At 36.0% G+C, this 15,718-nt stretch overlaps 1 protein-coding gene across 1 annotated transcript in view; it reads right to left on the bottom strand.

Annotated features, from left to right (window-relative positions):
- Positions 1–15,718, bottom strand: part of FANCA (FA complementation group A) — a 105,556-nt gene that overhangs the window by 54,301 nt on the left and 35,537 nt on the right. The window contains 5 exon segments of the mRNA XM_078149126.1: positions 937–1,044; positions 13,089–13,165; positions 14,245–14,294; positions 14,392–14,452; positions 15,509–15,597. Of these exon segments, the coding sequence (XP_078005252.1) occupies positions 937–1,044; positions 13,089–13,165; positions 14,245–14,294; positions 14,392–14,452; positions 15,509–15,597 (385 nt within the window).

Raw genomic sequence — 15,718 nt, 5'->3', positions numbered from 1 at the left:
ATATTTAAGGCCTAGGTTAGTATTCTTATTAAGATTTTATGGAAAGTTAAGCAATATATAGGAAAAAAAAACAGCCTTCATTCTGATCATAAGACTTAGTGGTAGTCTTGGTTCAAATTTCCAGAAACTAAGGCTCTAATTTTGACAGCCCACACTTGGGATGGTATATTAGCATTATAAGCACCTTATGAAAGTTCCTTGAGTGTCCCTGGCTGATAGGACTTTTTTGACTGAAATGTCATGATGAGTCTAAAAAAATTGTCCACAGACTTGACTTGTGACAGCCTGGTCAGAACTCAGCTTTTATTACTTATGTGGAAGACAGTATCCCTAACATGCTCTAGTCCTAGAATCAGATTTTATCACTAAACCAAGGGAAAAGAGAATTGAATTCATGATAAGCTTGAAAGAAGCGGAAAGATAGTGGGCTTAAGGGTAAGAGAACTAGCCCAAAATTTCTGAGGAGAATTAAATTTATTCAAAATCATTTATCCCAGAAAATTACATTAAAAAGGACATAAACTCATGATGGAAAATGTTATCCACATCCAAAGAAAGAACTATGGAGTCTGAATGCAGATCGAAGCATACTATTTGCTATTTTTTTCCTTCTGTTTTGTTTTGTTTCCTCTTTCTTGTGGTTCCTTTTATTGGTTCTAACTCTTCCTTACAACATGACTAATGTGAAAATATGTTTAATAGGAATGTGTGTGTATAGCCTATATCAGATTGCATGCCGTCTTGGAGAGGGAGGCAGAGAAAAATTTAAAACTCAAAAGTTTATGGAAGTGATTGCTGATAAGTCAAAATAAATTAATAAAAAAAGAAAAAAAGGATATGAAATCATCAATTTCTAGTTATAGTTGATATAATCACTTTCAAATACCTTCATATTTAAAGACAGATTTTTAAAGGAATTAATTACCACCATCTCACCATCATAACTGGCAGGATCGACTATTAAGGTTCTCAGATCTTCTAATTCACCTTTTAACTGCTCCAGTGGTTCCCCAGCATTACCAGTCTCCATTTTTATTACTTGGTCTATATAAAATGAAACTTTTTATATATCCTTAATTGCAAATTTATTTTAAATATCCCAAACATCTCGACATCAACAAGATTCATTTTTCTGTATGTGAATACAGCAGCTTTACAAGGACTTTTACATAGAATTTAACACATATTTTCCAGATAAAATCAAGAACTACTGACTACTATAACCTAAGATATAAAATAAATAGGAAAAAATATAAAATATAGCAATGATAAGCTTCTGGCCAAGAAGAGAGTGTTTTAACAAGAGCCGATAAGAATTTATTTACTTAGGGTCTTAAAAATCCAATCAAAAGAGCTTTCAACTGAAAAGAGAAAGGGAAAAACTACTGATACACAGCGAATGTGATATCCAGGAATGACTCCAGTACAGGAAGAATAGAGGTAGTAAAGCCCAAAAGTTCACAGGAAACTAAAAACAAGAGAGGAGCCAGCAGCACAACTCATGGCCTCAAATGTCTACACACTATGCGCAAAGAATGGATAAAATGCACATTAGATGAGAAATCCTGAACTTAGGAGGTAAATTTGACCTACAGGTATAACACATGTGGTAGGATAAGGCTCATAACTGGAATATGGCCCTGGAAAGTTATCATACCTTACTGAAAAGAAACTGGATGGAGAAAGGGTGAGGGTCGAGTAGCATTCTATATTAAAGAGGTATACTCTATGTGAAGAAATCCTAGAAAGGAGGATGGGAGGGTTACATTTTGGTGACGATCAACAGAGGTAGAAACAGAAGTGATATTGTCATCAGCACACATGACAGATCATCTCAAGAGAAAAAAAAAATATGAGTAATTTAGGAAACAGATCCTGGGGATCTCAATTATCAAGACACCTATGTGGCAAGATAAACTGATTTTTAATAGTGCTAAAGATCAGAGGGAGCTGAGGCTAGCAAAGAGAGCAAAAGACAGCAAAAACCTATTTTTAAAGCCATATGGGGTAAAGAAGTAACAAGATTAATGAAAACAGATGGAAAGACAGCAGAACCTAATCTACCGAGTAATCCAGCTTTTATTTTGCTTCTTTATGCTGCAAAAATATGATCTTCCAACTGGAAAGGACAAAATACAAATGCCTAATAGACAGCTAAGAGAGGACCAAGCTGCCTTTGATGTTTTTATATTTCCAGTTTCTATAATGTCCATCCCAGGTTCTCCAAGACCAGCTGGCATGCAAAGAGATCATAAAAATGGGAAAAGGACCCACATACACAAAAACATTTATAGCAGCTCTTTTTGTGGTGGCCAAGAATTGGAAATTGAGGGGATGCCCATCAATTGGGCAATGGCTGAGCAAGTTGTGGTATATGAATGTAATAGAATACTATTGTGCTATGAGAAATGATGAGCAGGCAGACTTCAGAAAAACCTGAAAAGACTTGTATGGACCGATGCTGAGTGAAGTGAGCAGAACCAGGAGAACATCGTATACTGTTAACAGTGACATCGTGTGATTACTGACCTTGATAGATTTAACTCTTCTCAGCAATCCAAGGATCTAAGATAACTTCAAAAGACTGGTGATGAAAATGCTGTCCACATCCAGAGAAAGAACTATGGAGTCTGAATGCAGATGGAAGCATACTATTTGCTCTCCTTTTCTTTTGTTGTTTTGTTTCATTGCTTCATTCTCACAGTTCCTCCCATTAATTCTAATTCTTCTGTACATCATGGGAAAATATGCTTAATGTGAATATATTAGTAGAGCCTATATCAGATTGTACGCCGTCTTGGGGAGGGAGTAGGAGAGGAAGGGGAAGAAAATTTAAAACTCAAAATCTTATGGAAGTGAATGTTGAAAACTAAAAATAAATAAATTATTTTTTTTAAAAAAAAGAAAAATACTTTGGTATATAAAAAAAAAAAGACTGAGTAGTGTGATTCCTTAGCTGCTGTCAATGATCTTTCAAAGGAGACAGACCAGACAACTGGGCAAACAGTCACTTAACCTTTGTGCCTCAGTCTCCTTATTGGTAAAATGGGGATAATAATAGTTGTTGTGAGGATCAAATGAAGTAATACTCATAAAATGCTTTGCAAGCCTTAAAGTGCTATATAAGTCCAATTATTATTTTCAAAAAAGGGAAAGAATAGAATCTACAAGTTACAGGCTGGTGAGTTTGACTTCGACTCCTAGCAACCTTGTTGATACTTTTAGAGGGACAGACAGTGAACATATAGAAGAATAAACTGTGATGATAGAGGGCCAGCATGGCTTCAGTGAGAACAAGCCATGTCAGGACAACTTTATTTCCATTTTGACAAGTTACTAAATGGACAGATCGGGGACTGCAGAGTAGAATTGATTTATGTTTTAGCAAAGCATTTTACAAAGTCTCTCAGGTTATTCTCACGGAAAATAAGAACTAGATCAGTGGTTCCAAACTCAAACATGAAAGGCAGCCATTGACTTGTACATAAGGATACCTGTGGGCTTCACATGGACAGTTTTAAAGTGTAACATTATCTTTGCTTTACTGTATTTTTGTTTTGTTACATATTTCACAATTACATTCTAATCTGATTTTGGCCACAATCAGTAGGGTTGTGGGCTATGTGCTTAACACCTCTGGCTTAGATAATAATACAGTTAGGAAGATATGTAACTTTTGGAAAGGCTATATCCAAAAATGAAGGGTTCAATATTAACTTGAGGGAAGGTCTCTACTAGAATGCCTCAGGGATCTGTGCTTGGTACTGAGATTTAACATTTTCAAAGGACTTGCATCAGGTATGGATGTAATGCTGATCAAACTGGCAAATAAAAAAAGCTAGGAGGGACAGTCAACATGTCAAATGACAGAACTGGAATCCCAAAATAGCACGACAAGCTACAACATTGAGTTGGATCCGGCAAAATAAAATATAATATGGATAAATGTCAAAAGTTTTACACTTGGGTTCAAAAAATTAATTTTCTGAGTATAAGACGAGAGAGGGGAGGCAAGGCAGAAGCTGACATGGAGGTATGGAAACCTAACAAGTTACATTCAAAGAAGCTAATATGATTTCAGGCTACATTAAAAAAGATATAGTGTCCAAAACAGGGGCAGCTAGGTAGTGAAGTGGACAGAGTGCCAGGCCTAGAACCAGGAGGACAGTTTGCCTCAGTTTCCTCATCTGTAAAATGAGCTAGAGAAGGAAATGGCAAACTTCAGTCTCTTTGCCAAGAAAACCCCAAATGGGGTCATGAAGAGTTTGGATACAACCGAAATGACTAAACAACAAAACGACAGTGTCCAGAACAAAGGAGGTCATATTCTGCCTCTGAGATCCGATATGGAACACTCATTCAGTTCTGGGATCAGTATTTTAAGGGTATTGATAAGCTGGAGAGTAGCCAGAGGAAGATGACCAGGATAGTAAAGGCCTGGAGACCATTCCATATGAGGAATGGCTGAAGGAACTGAGGATATTTAGCTTAGAGAAGAAACTTAAGGAGAAAACATGGCTGTTGTGTCCAAGTATTTGAAGGGCTCTCACATGGAAGAGGTTTGTCCTACTTGGCTCCAAAGCACAGAACTAGAAGCCAGGAGTGAAAACTGCAAAGAGATAAATTTAGAAAGGATGTAAGCAAAAGCTTCCTAACAATCAAAAATATCCAAATATGATACAAGTTACTACAGGAATTAAGTAAACTATAGGGGGCAGCTAGGAAGCACAGTAGATAGAGCACCAGCCCTGAAGTCATGGAGGACCTGAGTTCAAATCTGACCTCAGATTCATAACACTCACTAGCTGTGTGTCCCTGGGCAAGTCACTTAACCCCAACTGCCTCACCAAAAAAAAAAAAAAAAGTAAAGTACAGAGGAGATTCTTGGACTAAAATGCCCTGTAAGGGTCCTTCAAACATTCAGATTCTGTGAACACTAGCTAGATAATATTAACATTAAAAAAAAAATCATCATCACATGAGCACTTACGGGTCAACGATCATTTCTAAGGAGATCACTTATCTACACATCCAACCCAAGCGTCTCTCCTGAGCTCCCACCATGAATCACCGACAGCTTATTGGACATGTCCATCTGGATGTCCTAGAGACATCTCAAACTCATTATCTTGCCCCCAAAACCCACCTCACTTCTCAACTTCCTTATTATTGTCACAGGCACCACCACTGGGCCAACACCCTTAATATCACCTCTGACATCTCACTTACTCAGTCCACCTATCCAATCTGTGCTAAATCATGTTGCCTTTACAACACCTCTTGCATCCATGTCCTTTGCTCCACTCACAAAGTATTCACACTAGTTTAGTCCCTCTCCCTTGGACTCCTGCAACCGGTCTAATTCTAACTGGCATCCTTGCTTCTCGTCTCTTCCCATTACTGTCCATCCTCCACATACCTGCCAAAGGATTTTCCTAAAGGGCAGCTTTGATTACATCACCCCTACTACTTACTGAGTAATAAACTACTATCACCTTGAGAATAAATGTCCTTTGTTTGGCAGTAGAATATAAGTTCTTTGAGGGCAAAGGCTGTTTTTGCCCTTCATATACTCAGCACTTAGCACTGGGTCAGGCATAGAGTAAGCACTCAATATTTTCCAGAATGACTATACCAAATCTCAGCTCTACCAACAATGCATCAGTGTGCTTGTCTCTCATAAACCTCTCCAACATTAACTATTACTCTCTTTCATCATCTTTACCAGTTTGCTAGATGTGGGGTTGTTTTGAATTATAATTCACTTATTCTCAGTAATGTGGAAAATTCTTCTTATGTGATTAATAGTTTGCAATTCATTTGAGAAATGTTTGTTCATGTCATATTATTATTATATTGTTTGATTACTTATCTATTGAGGCACGGATTTGGGTTTTATTTGTTTGTTAGTTTTCTACATAGCTTGAAGACCAAGAACAATATGAACACAATTACAAAAAACTTTTCACACAAATAAAGACGGATCTAAACAACTGGAAAAATATGAATGGCTCACTGGCAGGCTAAGCCAATATGAGAAAAATAGTAATTCTACCTAAATTACTTATTCAGTGTCATACCAATCAAATTACTAAAGAATTATTTTGTATAGCTGGAAAAAATAACAAAATTCATTTAGAAGAACAAAAGGTTAAGAATATGATGGAATCAATGAAAAAGTGTGAAGGATGGGTCTAATAGTAGCAGATTTCAAACTGTATTACAAAGCAGTAATCATGAAAACAATCTGGTAATAGCTAAGAATTAGAATGGTGGATTAGTGGAACATATTAGGTACACAATATACAGAAGTAAATGACCATAGTCATCTAGTATTTGATAAAGCCAAAGAGCCAAGGTACTGGGGGAAGAATTCACCATTTAACAAAAACTGCTGGAAAAACTGGCAGAACCTAGGCATAGACCAACATCTCACACTGTATACCAAGATAAGATCAAAACAGGTACACGGTTCAAACATAAAGGATGATTTCATAAGTAAACTGCCATATTTCAACGTGTGAGCATTGCTACTGCATAACTGTCACACCCTGGGTTTTTTTTCCCAGAACAAAAATTGATTTATAACCTTTCATCACGTAATCGTCACGTGTCATAATTCTGTTCGTCACACCACTTAAAGGGTAAACACAGCAGCAATGTATTCACCAGTGGCATATGGATATGCATTTATCTCTTGCACATTGTGAGCCACGAGCCTAGAATTCTCAGCACACTCACTGTCAGTATTCAATTTTAACGTACATTCACAAGTATTCCATGCATCCTAATCTTGCATGAAAGACAGTTTAGTAATAAATGATTTTTAAGTAATACTGGAAATTCTGTTTTTAAAAAGCTTCACATAAGAGTCATACCCCCCCATTTTTGCAAAAAACTGGGCATAAAATTTGTGACAACTATGCAATGAAATACGGTAGGGGAATATGGAAAAAATGTTTGTCAGATATAGAGATAAGTGAAGATTTTATGACCAAAAGAGATAAGAGGGGATCACGGAAGTAAAATGGATAATTCAGATTACATGAAATTAAAAAGTTTTTGCACAAACAAAACCAACACACCAAAATTAGAAGAAAATCAGGAAGGGAGGGGGAATGTACAAGCTTTTTCTAATAAAAACCTCATTTCTCTAATGTAGACAACAGAGTCAAATTTATAAAAATAAAAGCCATTCCCCCAAACGATAAATGGTCAAAGGATATGAACAAGCAATTTTCAGAAGAAATCAAAGCTATCAATAGTTGTATGGAAAAAATGTTGTAAGTCACTAACAATTAGAGAAATGCAAACTAAGACAACTCTGAAATACCACCTCCTATCAAATTGGCTAAAATGGCAGAGAAGGAAAGTGACAAATACTGGAAGGGATCTGCAAAAATAGCTACACTAACATACTGCTGGCAGAGTTATAGAGTTAGTCCAACTATTCTGGAGAATAATTTGGAACTATGCCTATAGACCTGTAGAACTAGGCATTCTCTTTGACCAGCAATACCACTACTAGGTCTGTATCCCACAGACATCAAAGAAAAGGGAAAAGGACTTATTTGCACAAAAATATTTATAGCAGCTTTTTTTGTAGTGGCAACGAATTAGAAATTGAAAGGACGCCCACCAACTGGAGAATGGTTGAACAAGTTGTGGTATATGATTGTGATGGAATACTATGCTGTATGAAGTGATGACAGGGATAGTCTCAGAAAAACCTTCATAAAAGGAAGACTTATATGAATTGATACAGAATGAAGTGAGCAGAACCAGGAGAATTTTGTACACAGTAACAGCAATATTGGAATGATGATCAACTGTGAATGACTTCGTTACTCTGATCAATATAATGTTCTACAACGATTTCAAATGACTCATGATGAAAAATGTCATCCACCTCCAGAGAGAGAGAACTGATGAACTCTGAGTGCAGACGGAAGCATACTTTTTTCACTATTTTTTCTTGCCTTTTTTTTTCTCAACATGGTTAACATGGAAATAAGTTTTACATGACTTCATATGTATAATGGGTATCATATTGCTTACTTTCTCAATGGGTAGGGGAGGGGTGGAAGGAGAGAATTTGGAACTCAAAACCTGCAAATTATGTATATGTACATAAAAATAAAAATAACATAAATATGCATATATATATGTGTATTTGTATACACACACACACACACACACACACCCTTATTACAGATATTAGATTTTTTTCCCCGTAGGCACCTGCTTATCAAATCCTTATTAGATACCAAACCTTTATTACAGGTATTGGATAGACTTTTTTCCCCTCAGGCAACTGCTTCCTTTCTTGTCCTTGACATATTAAGTCTTGTGTAAAATCTTCATGTAATCAAAGCTTACCTACTTGATCTTTTTTAAGTGTTTCTAGCCTTTGTTTGGTTAAGCATTTTTCCCTTACCCATAACTATGAAAGGTATATACTACTCTTCTAATTTTTTATACTACAATCTTTAATATTCAGTTCACATATCTGTTTTAAACTGATGGTTTAAGTCTAATTTCTGCCAGATTGCTTTCAAGTTTTTTCAAAACTTTATATCTTTTTATATAAACTTACATATTTTGTTCTCCCAATGAATTGTTTTGTCTAGCTCTGTAAAAGATCACTTTAGTAGTTTGATTATTGCATGAAAACTGTAAATTAATTATGGTATTATTGACATTTTTATTATATTGGCATGGCCCAACCATGAGCATTAAATGTTCCTCTAAAATGAAGAGAAGGAAGAAATTCAGAAGGAAGCATAGATGAGCAAGACAGGAAAACTGTGAAAGTAACATACTGCACATCATACGTACTTTCTTCCTTTTTTAACAACACAATTGCTAGTCCCCCTCTTCACTCAATTCTCTCCCAAATTCCATTTTAAAAAAATAAACAAGGAAAAACAAAAACCTGTAACAAATATATTCAGGCAAAACAAATCCACCCACTGGGCATGTCTAAAAAATATATGTCTCATTCTGCTCCTTGAGACCATTACCTCTCTTTCAGGAACATACTTCTTCATTAGCCCTTTGGGGTCATGGTTGGTCATCAAACTGATCAAATTTCATGTCTTCCACATTTATTTTTCTTTACAATGTTGCCATTACTGTAAAAATAGTTCTGCTGTTTTTGCTCAATTCACTATGTTTCAATGCATACATGTTCCCCAAATTCCCTGAAATTATCTCTTTAATCATTCCTTATGTTACAAATAATATTCAGCTGCATCCATCAATCATAACTTGTTTAGCCATTCCCCAATTCTCCTTAATTTCCAGTTCTCTGTCACTTGAAAAAGATCTGCTCTAAATATGTTCATATAGGATCTTTTTCTCCTTCTCTTTGGAAGTAGCATCATGGTGTCAAAGGGCAAGCACACACTTGTGTATCTTTCTGGGTATAGTTCCAAACGGCTTTCTAGAACGGCTAGAGGGTGGACCAATTCACAACTCTATCAACAATGCATTCATTCAAGGGTATCTTGATATATATTATGAAATGTTGGTCTATTCTAAACCTAATTTATTCCATCCTTCTTTCCAGTTTTCCAATAACTTTTTATAAAATAGTGAACCCTTAGAGGCAGCTAGGTAGCACAGTGGATAGGGCAGCAGCCCTGGAGTCAAGAAGACCTGAATTTAAATATTGCCTCAGACACTTACTAGCTGTGTGATGCTGGACAAGTCAGTTAACCCTAATTGCCTCCCCCCCCCCAAAAAAGGAGAGAGAAAGTCTGGGGGTCCTATGCCACATGAGAGTAAATGCCTTCTTATCCTAAGCCTGGGAGTCTGGCACTCTGGAGGAGATGCAACTGTCTTTCCTTTACCAAAGTTTTGGGGCCAGCTAGGTGGTGCAGTGGATACAGCACTGGCCCTGGAGTCAGGAGGACCTGAATTCATATCCAGCCTCAGACGCTGGACACTTACTACCTATGTGATCCTGGGCAAGTCACTTAACCCCATTGCCTAGCCAAAAACGTAAAAAAATAGTGAACCCTTGCCTCAGTAATTGGTGACTATGGGTTTATTCAACACTATGTAACTATAGTTCACTAACTTTTATATATTATACACCCAATCTGTGCCTGATTGGCTTCTCTATTTTTCAACCAGTTGCAAATACTGCTATACAGTATACAGTCTGAGATTGGTACTGGCCCTCTTACTTTCTATCTTTTTGCATTATTTCCCTTAATATTCCTAACCTTTTGTTTCTTTAGGTGAATTTTGCTATTATTTTTCTAGTTTGACAAAGTAACTCTATAATAATTTGTTATACTGCATAAGTAAATTATTTTAGATAGCACTGTCATTTTTATTATATCGGCATAGCCTACTAACAACTAATTTGTCCAATTTGTCTTCATTTCTGTAAAATGTTTTGTATTTACATTCATTAGGAATGCTTGGAAATTCTCTATTTCATTAAAGGCCAACTTTTTCTGTCAGTTTCTACTCAGTTTTGCTGGCTAAGTTATTCTTGTTTATCAACCTTTGTCTTTTACTTTGGGAAATATATTCCAAGCTCTCCAACTGTCAACAGGAAGCTGCCAAGTCATGTGTGATCCTGACTATGAGTCGTCAGTACTTGAATTTTCTGGCTCCTCACAGTAATTTTCTTGGACCTGGAATCTCTAGATTTTGGCTATGATGTTCCTGGGAATTTTCATGTTATGGAACTTTCAGGAAGTGACCAGTGGATTCTACTTTCACTTCGCTCTTTGGTTCTCTTCCTGACCTGTTTTTCCATATCAGTTGGTTTTAGTAGAGAAGATGACATACATTTTTCTATTTTTTTTTCAGTCTTTTGGTTTTGTTCCCATATTTCTTGTTGCCCCATAGAAGTCTTCGATTTCTTCGGCCCATCCTATCTCTATTTTTACTGTTGCATTGTCTGAGATAATGATTACTACAATGTGGGAATTTGTTATGCTTCACTACAGAGCTTTCACAAAGGTCTTGTTTTTGTTTTTCTTTTTTCTCATGGGGGGGGGCAGGAGAGGAGAGCCAGAGATAGTGTTACCTCAAAAACAGAAAATAAAGAAAAAAGGGTCATTGAAATATGTTTTTGAAATGCATGAAAAAGAACAGAGGGAAAACAAGAAAGAATCACAAACAAGACAGATTTGAAAGTAACTTTTTGAATTCATTACATATTTAAAAACACAAGTTGTAAATAATAGCTTCATGTACAACCCTCTAAAATTATTCATGTACAAACCCTCTAAAAAAGGTGTTTATTTCAATTGATGTTTGTTAAGTTCAGAATAAAAAGATTAAAATTAACATTTTTTTTAAATCAAAGTAATGAACTGGCAGTTGCTGAAAAACATGTACATTCATTCATATCTCCTGGAACTACAAATTTCTCAAGAGATCTAACAGTGTGCTGCAAATGCCACAAAAATAATCCTACCCTCTGATTCAGTCATTAAATTCAAATAAAAGGAGATAGTAACTTCAAAGGTTTTCACATCATATCATCTGTAACTACAAAAAAACTGGGCACTACTTCAATGTCCAACGATGAAAAATCAGTCAAATAAATTGTGTTTCATTAATGTAATGGAATGCTATAATAACTTCTAATATTATTTATGATAACACTTGGCTTATGTATCCTTTTAAAATTTGTAAAGCACTTTACACAGAGTCATCAGATTAGAATAGGAAGGGATACTAGAGATCACTTAGTTCAACTCATTATTTTGCAGACGAGGAAACCAAGGTCCAAAGGGGTTAATTCCTTGCCCAGCGTCCCATAAGCAGCAGCTAGCTAGCAAAGCCAGAATTTCAACTCAGGTCCTCCAAATCCAATGCCCTTTCCTCTGAAGTATGCTGCTTCCAAGAACAAGTATAAGGAACATAAAGCTATTTGGAAGGATTGCTAGGACATACATAATGCAAAGTGCAAAAAAGCTGTCTAAGAAGAACAGAGTACAAGATTAACTGCAACTATTTAAGAGGAAAAGCAAACAAAAATGGGCAAAGTATACATACAGAGACTTAGTAGGAATTTAAAGTTGTGATATTTTATTTATCTGAATTAATTAAAAGTAAGTAGTTACAAAACAAGTTAATTGTACTGATATTCAACATTAAGTTTATAAAAGATCATTTAATTTGTAAAACTCAGACCAGCCCACAAAGAGTTTCAACTGAACTGTCTGACCCAGAGATGTTTCTCTTAACTTTAAAGTAAGAACAGTAATTTAAAAAGCAAACAAAAACTAAGAACCTATGCAAACTACGAAGTCTATGTTGCTGACTCCTGGCCAATTATAAAATGAGATCCTACCAAGTTATGTATGCTTTCCTATTACGCTAATTTATTCATATCATTCCTCACATGCAGAATTGACAGAATGAGATAAAATGACATAGATAAGGAATATACAGACAGCTGCATCCAAACCTTTCCATATCCAGAATAAAACTACCATAAAAGAACAAGTTATCAGTTCTGAAAAAAAATTTCACTGAGATCTACTTCAACATTTTTCCTAAAAATAGAAAAAGCCATAAAGTAAAATCTCAATAAGCTAAAAAAGACTAATAAAATTTGGATGTGATTAAACATGACAAAAAAGAGAAGGAATGTCTACAATCTTCTCTAGAACCTGGATACTTATACGACTCAAGCAAACAAAAGGCAATTTGTGTCTAAGAACTGAACACTGGAAGACAGGTAGGAATGAGGTTGCAATCTTAAGATTTATATAGGTAAAGTGTTACATTTTTGTTTACACATTGTACATTGAAATTAAGACAAATGGCAGGGTTTATTTAAAACAAAAATAGTTATAGATGTTTGCTGAACCATCCACATACTCTCCCCTAACTCTCCTTCATCACAAATATATTTTTAACAAGATGGATAACTAAAAGACATATTGTGTATCTAAACTGACATAGACAGGGCTGGAACTCACACAATGTTGACCTAATCAGCACCATATCTAATCAGATATATGTCATATGAAAAAAAAAATTACCGATCAAAGAAATAGAGAGCATCAAATTATTTACTAAGCACTAAATTAGTAACTAAGTGACCTTACCTTCTAGTTGTCTCTCTTCTGTAGCAGAACAGGCTTGCAAGTAATTGTAATACAAATTTGGAGGAAGTTTATCAGCTCTGTATCAGGGGAAAACAAAAATGAATCGGATTTATTTAGAATTAATTTTTTTACGGTTGGATTTGTTAGGGATGTTCATATGTCTTAAAATATATAAAGTTGCAATGTGGAAAATATATACAATGAGGATGAAGACCGTATTACCACTTAAAAAGGCACAAACTAGCTAATGTTGGTGTTTTCCAGGATAGCAAGGAATTAAATGCCACGCTTGCACACTTGTAAGCCAAGGCAGGATATGCAAAAGTGTGTGTGGACATGCTAACATGAACAACCATGGCACAAACCATTTGTAGGAGATATTACATCCCCAAACATATGCATTCAAGTCTTCTAAAGTGTGGGGAGACGCTTCCAATACCTGCCAGATGCCAACAAGACTGTCTCTAAAATCTAAGCAAGGAGTTTTCAGCATAAGATGTAGAGTTGTAAGAGAAGTGTGGGTAGAAAAAGCAAAGATGAAATAGGCCCCTTGGAAAGTCTCTAAATAGGAAATCATAATAGTGTTACTTTTCTCATCTCAACCTTTTCACATATTCCATTACTTTTGTAAAACTTTGTATGGAAAATAGACATTACTGTTTTGTATCTCTACCTGGGAAAATGAGGACTGCTATCAACTACTAAGGATCATAACTATAAAGAAGAGGGTATGCTGTGGCAATGCATTATTTCAAATTAAGTACTTTCCTAAATGACAGTGATTTTCTTTGTAGGCTGAATCTAATACAAGTTTTCTTTTTCATTTTCCTTCCTCGCTTAAATTCTCTTACCATGGTGACTGTGCAACTATAAAACTTTCCTAATTTCCAGATAATTCATCCCAAAGGTTTATCTTAGAATAATACATTGTTGATTCCAGAAATTAAAGTACAATCTAACTACCCATTCATACCATCACTCTGTAAAGAAAATATTCCCCGTGACTTCCAAATCTTCCCTACCAATGTACTATAGCTCATAATTCAAGATGTATTAGTAAATTAGCCTACAAACATGTCAATCCACCCATCTTCCCAACCCATCCCTCCACCCCATGTTGCACCCACTCCCCCTCTCCGCCAGCTGATATTCCTACCTTCTGAGGGAATCTATAAAAACCATTCGGGAATCAGGAGATTCAGGCAGCTGCATGATAAAAATAGAGGTGTCAGAATGAGAGGCTGAAAGTGACCTGTAACTGTATTCCTTTAACTTGTAACATGAAAAAAAGAAAAATACTAACCACACGAGGCATAAGCAGAGCTGGAAGAAAACGTGACACGTAGTAGGGTTTCCTAAATATACTGGAACACAGAAATGAAGGCACGGTAAGGATTCCTCAAAGTAACAGAAGAGGAGTTTGAATAAGACTTAGAATACGGTAGGTAATGACATCATAAATGCAGCATCCAAAAGGTGGAAGGGCCCCATACTTGACCAAGTGGTCCTTTAGCCTTCATGGGCCCTTTAGCTCACTGCAGTTGCTTCAGGCAAACTGACAATCAAGTTTTAGGATAATAAAGGATCACTTATTGCTGGTACAGTGTGCACCTAGATTTCTGTTCTCTGGTATCGATACCTAACAACAGCTGTTGTACAGGCTTCCAAATTAATAATAACAAAAAGAAATCACAAGGTATAACTAAGCAATAATCTATATGGGTGGGAAACTCCATGTAGATGAATCAATGATAGCTGATAATGGTAGTTATAGGAAATAATAATATCCATATCTACAGAGCATTTTAAGTTCACAAAGTATTTTCTTCAGAACCCAGAAGGATACAATGGGCAAAAATTTTGACCTCCATTTTATATTTTATAGTCTTAAGAAGCTAGAGTGTCAGAACTTAAGACTCAAACCCAGGGATCTTTCCACTATACCACTGATTACATATAGAATTGCTCATAAGCTATGCTTTGTTAGGACTGACAGCATTTCCTTGGAAACAGAAAGTCTGTGTTATTCTACCATCACTTAACCATGGATAAATCACTAAACTTTTCTATGTTCTGGTTTCCCCATCTATAAATGAGAATACCAGACTCATGTGACTTCATGATAAATGAATAATACCAACTTAAATTTATAATTGCTTATACATAAAGGATTTTGAATAATCTTATTGTTATCAAACATTTAGGGGCAGCTAGGTGGCGCAGTGGATAGAGTGCTGGCCCTGGAGTCAGGAGGACCTGAGTTCAAATCTGGCCTCAGACACTTGACACTTACTAGCTGTGTGACCCTGGGTAAGTCACTTAATCTCGACTGCCAACCCAAGAAAAACAAAAAACATTTAATGGCACCTACTCCAGGTGGGGTATTATGGCTAGGTGCTACATGGGCAATAACATCCTACCTGGCTTCCATTACGGTTACCGGGATCTTCCCTGTCTGCTCAAATACCTGAATGGCCTTTTCAACATCTTGTTGCGCCTGGCAGTGGGGCTGGCTCATGTACATGGAAGGGAAAGTTAAAGTAACAAATTACACAGTGCTGACCTTGATGAGATTAAGGCTTTCACCTTCCTGTCCTTAAATATTCAGCAAAGATTATCACCTTAGAATA

The sequence above is a fragment of the Phascolarctos cinereus genome, unplaced genomic scaffold, assembly GCF_003287225.1.
Source record: "Phascolarctos cinereus isolate Bilbo 61053 unplaced genomic scaffold, phaCin_HiC Scaffold_2;HRSCAF=192, whole genome shotgun sequence".
NCBI classification, from domain to species: Eukaryota; Metazoa; Chordata; class Mammalia; order Diprotodontia; family Phascolarctidae; genus Phascolarctos; species Phascolarctos cinereus.
Note: the sequence above shows the minus strand (reverse complement) of the source record. Positions and strands in the feature narration are given on the sequence as shown.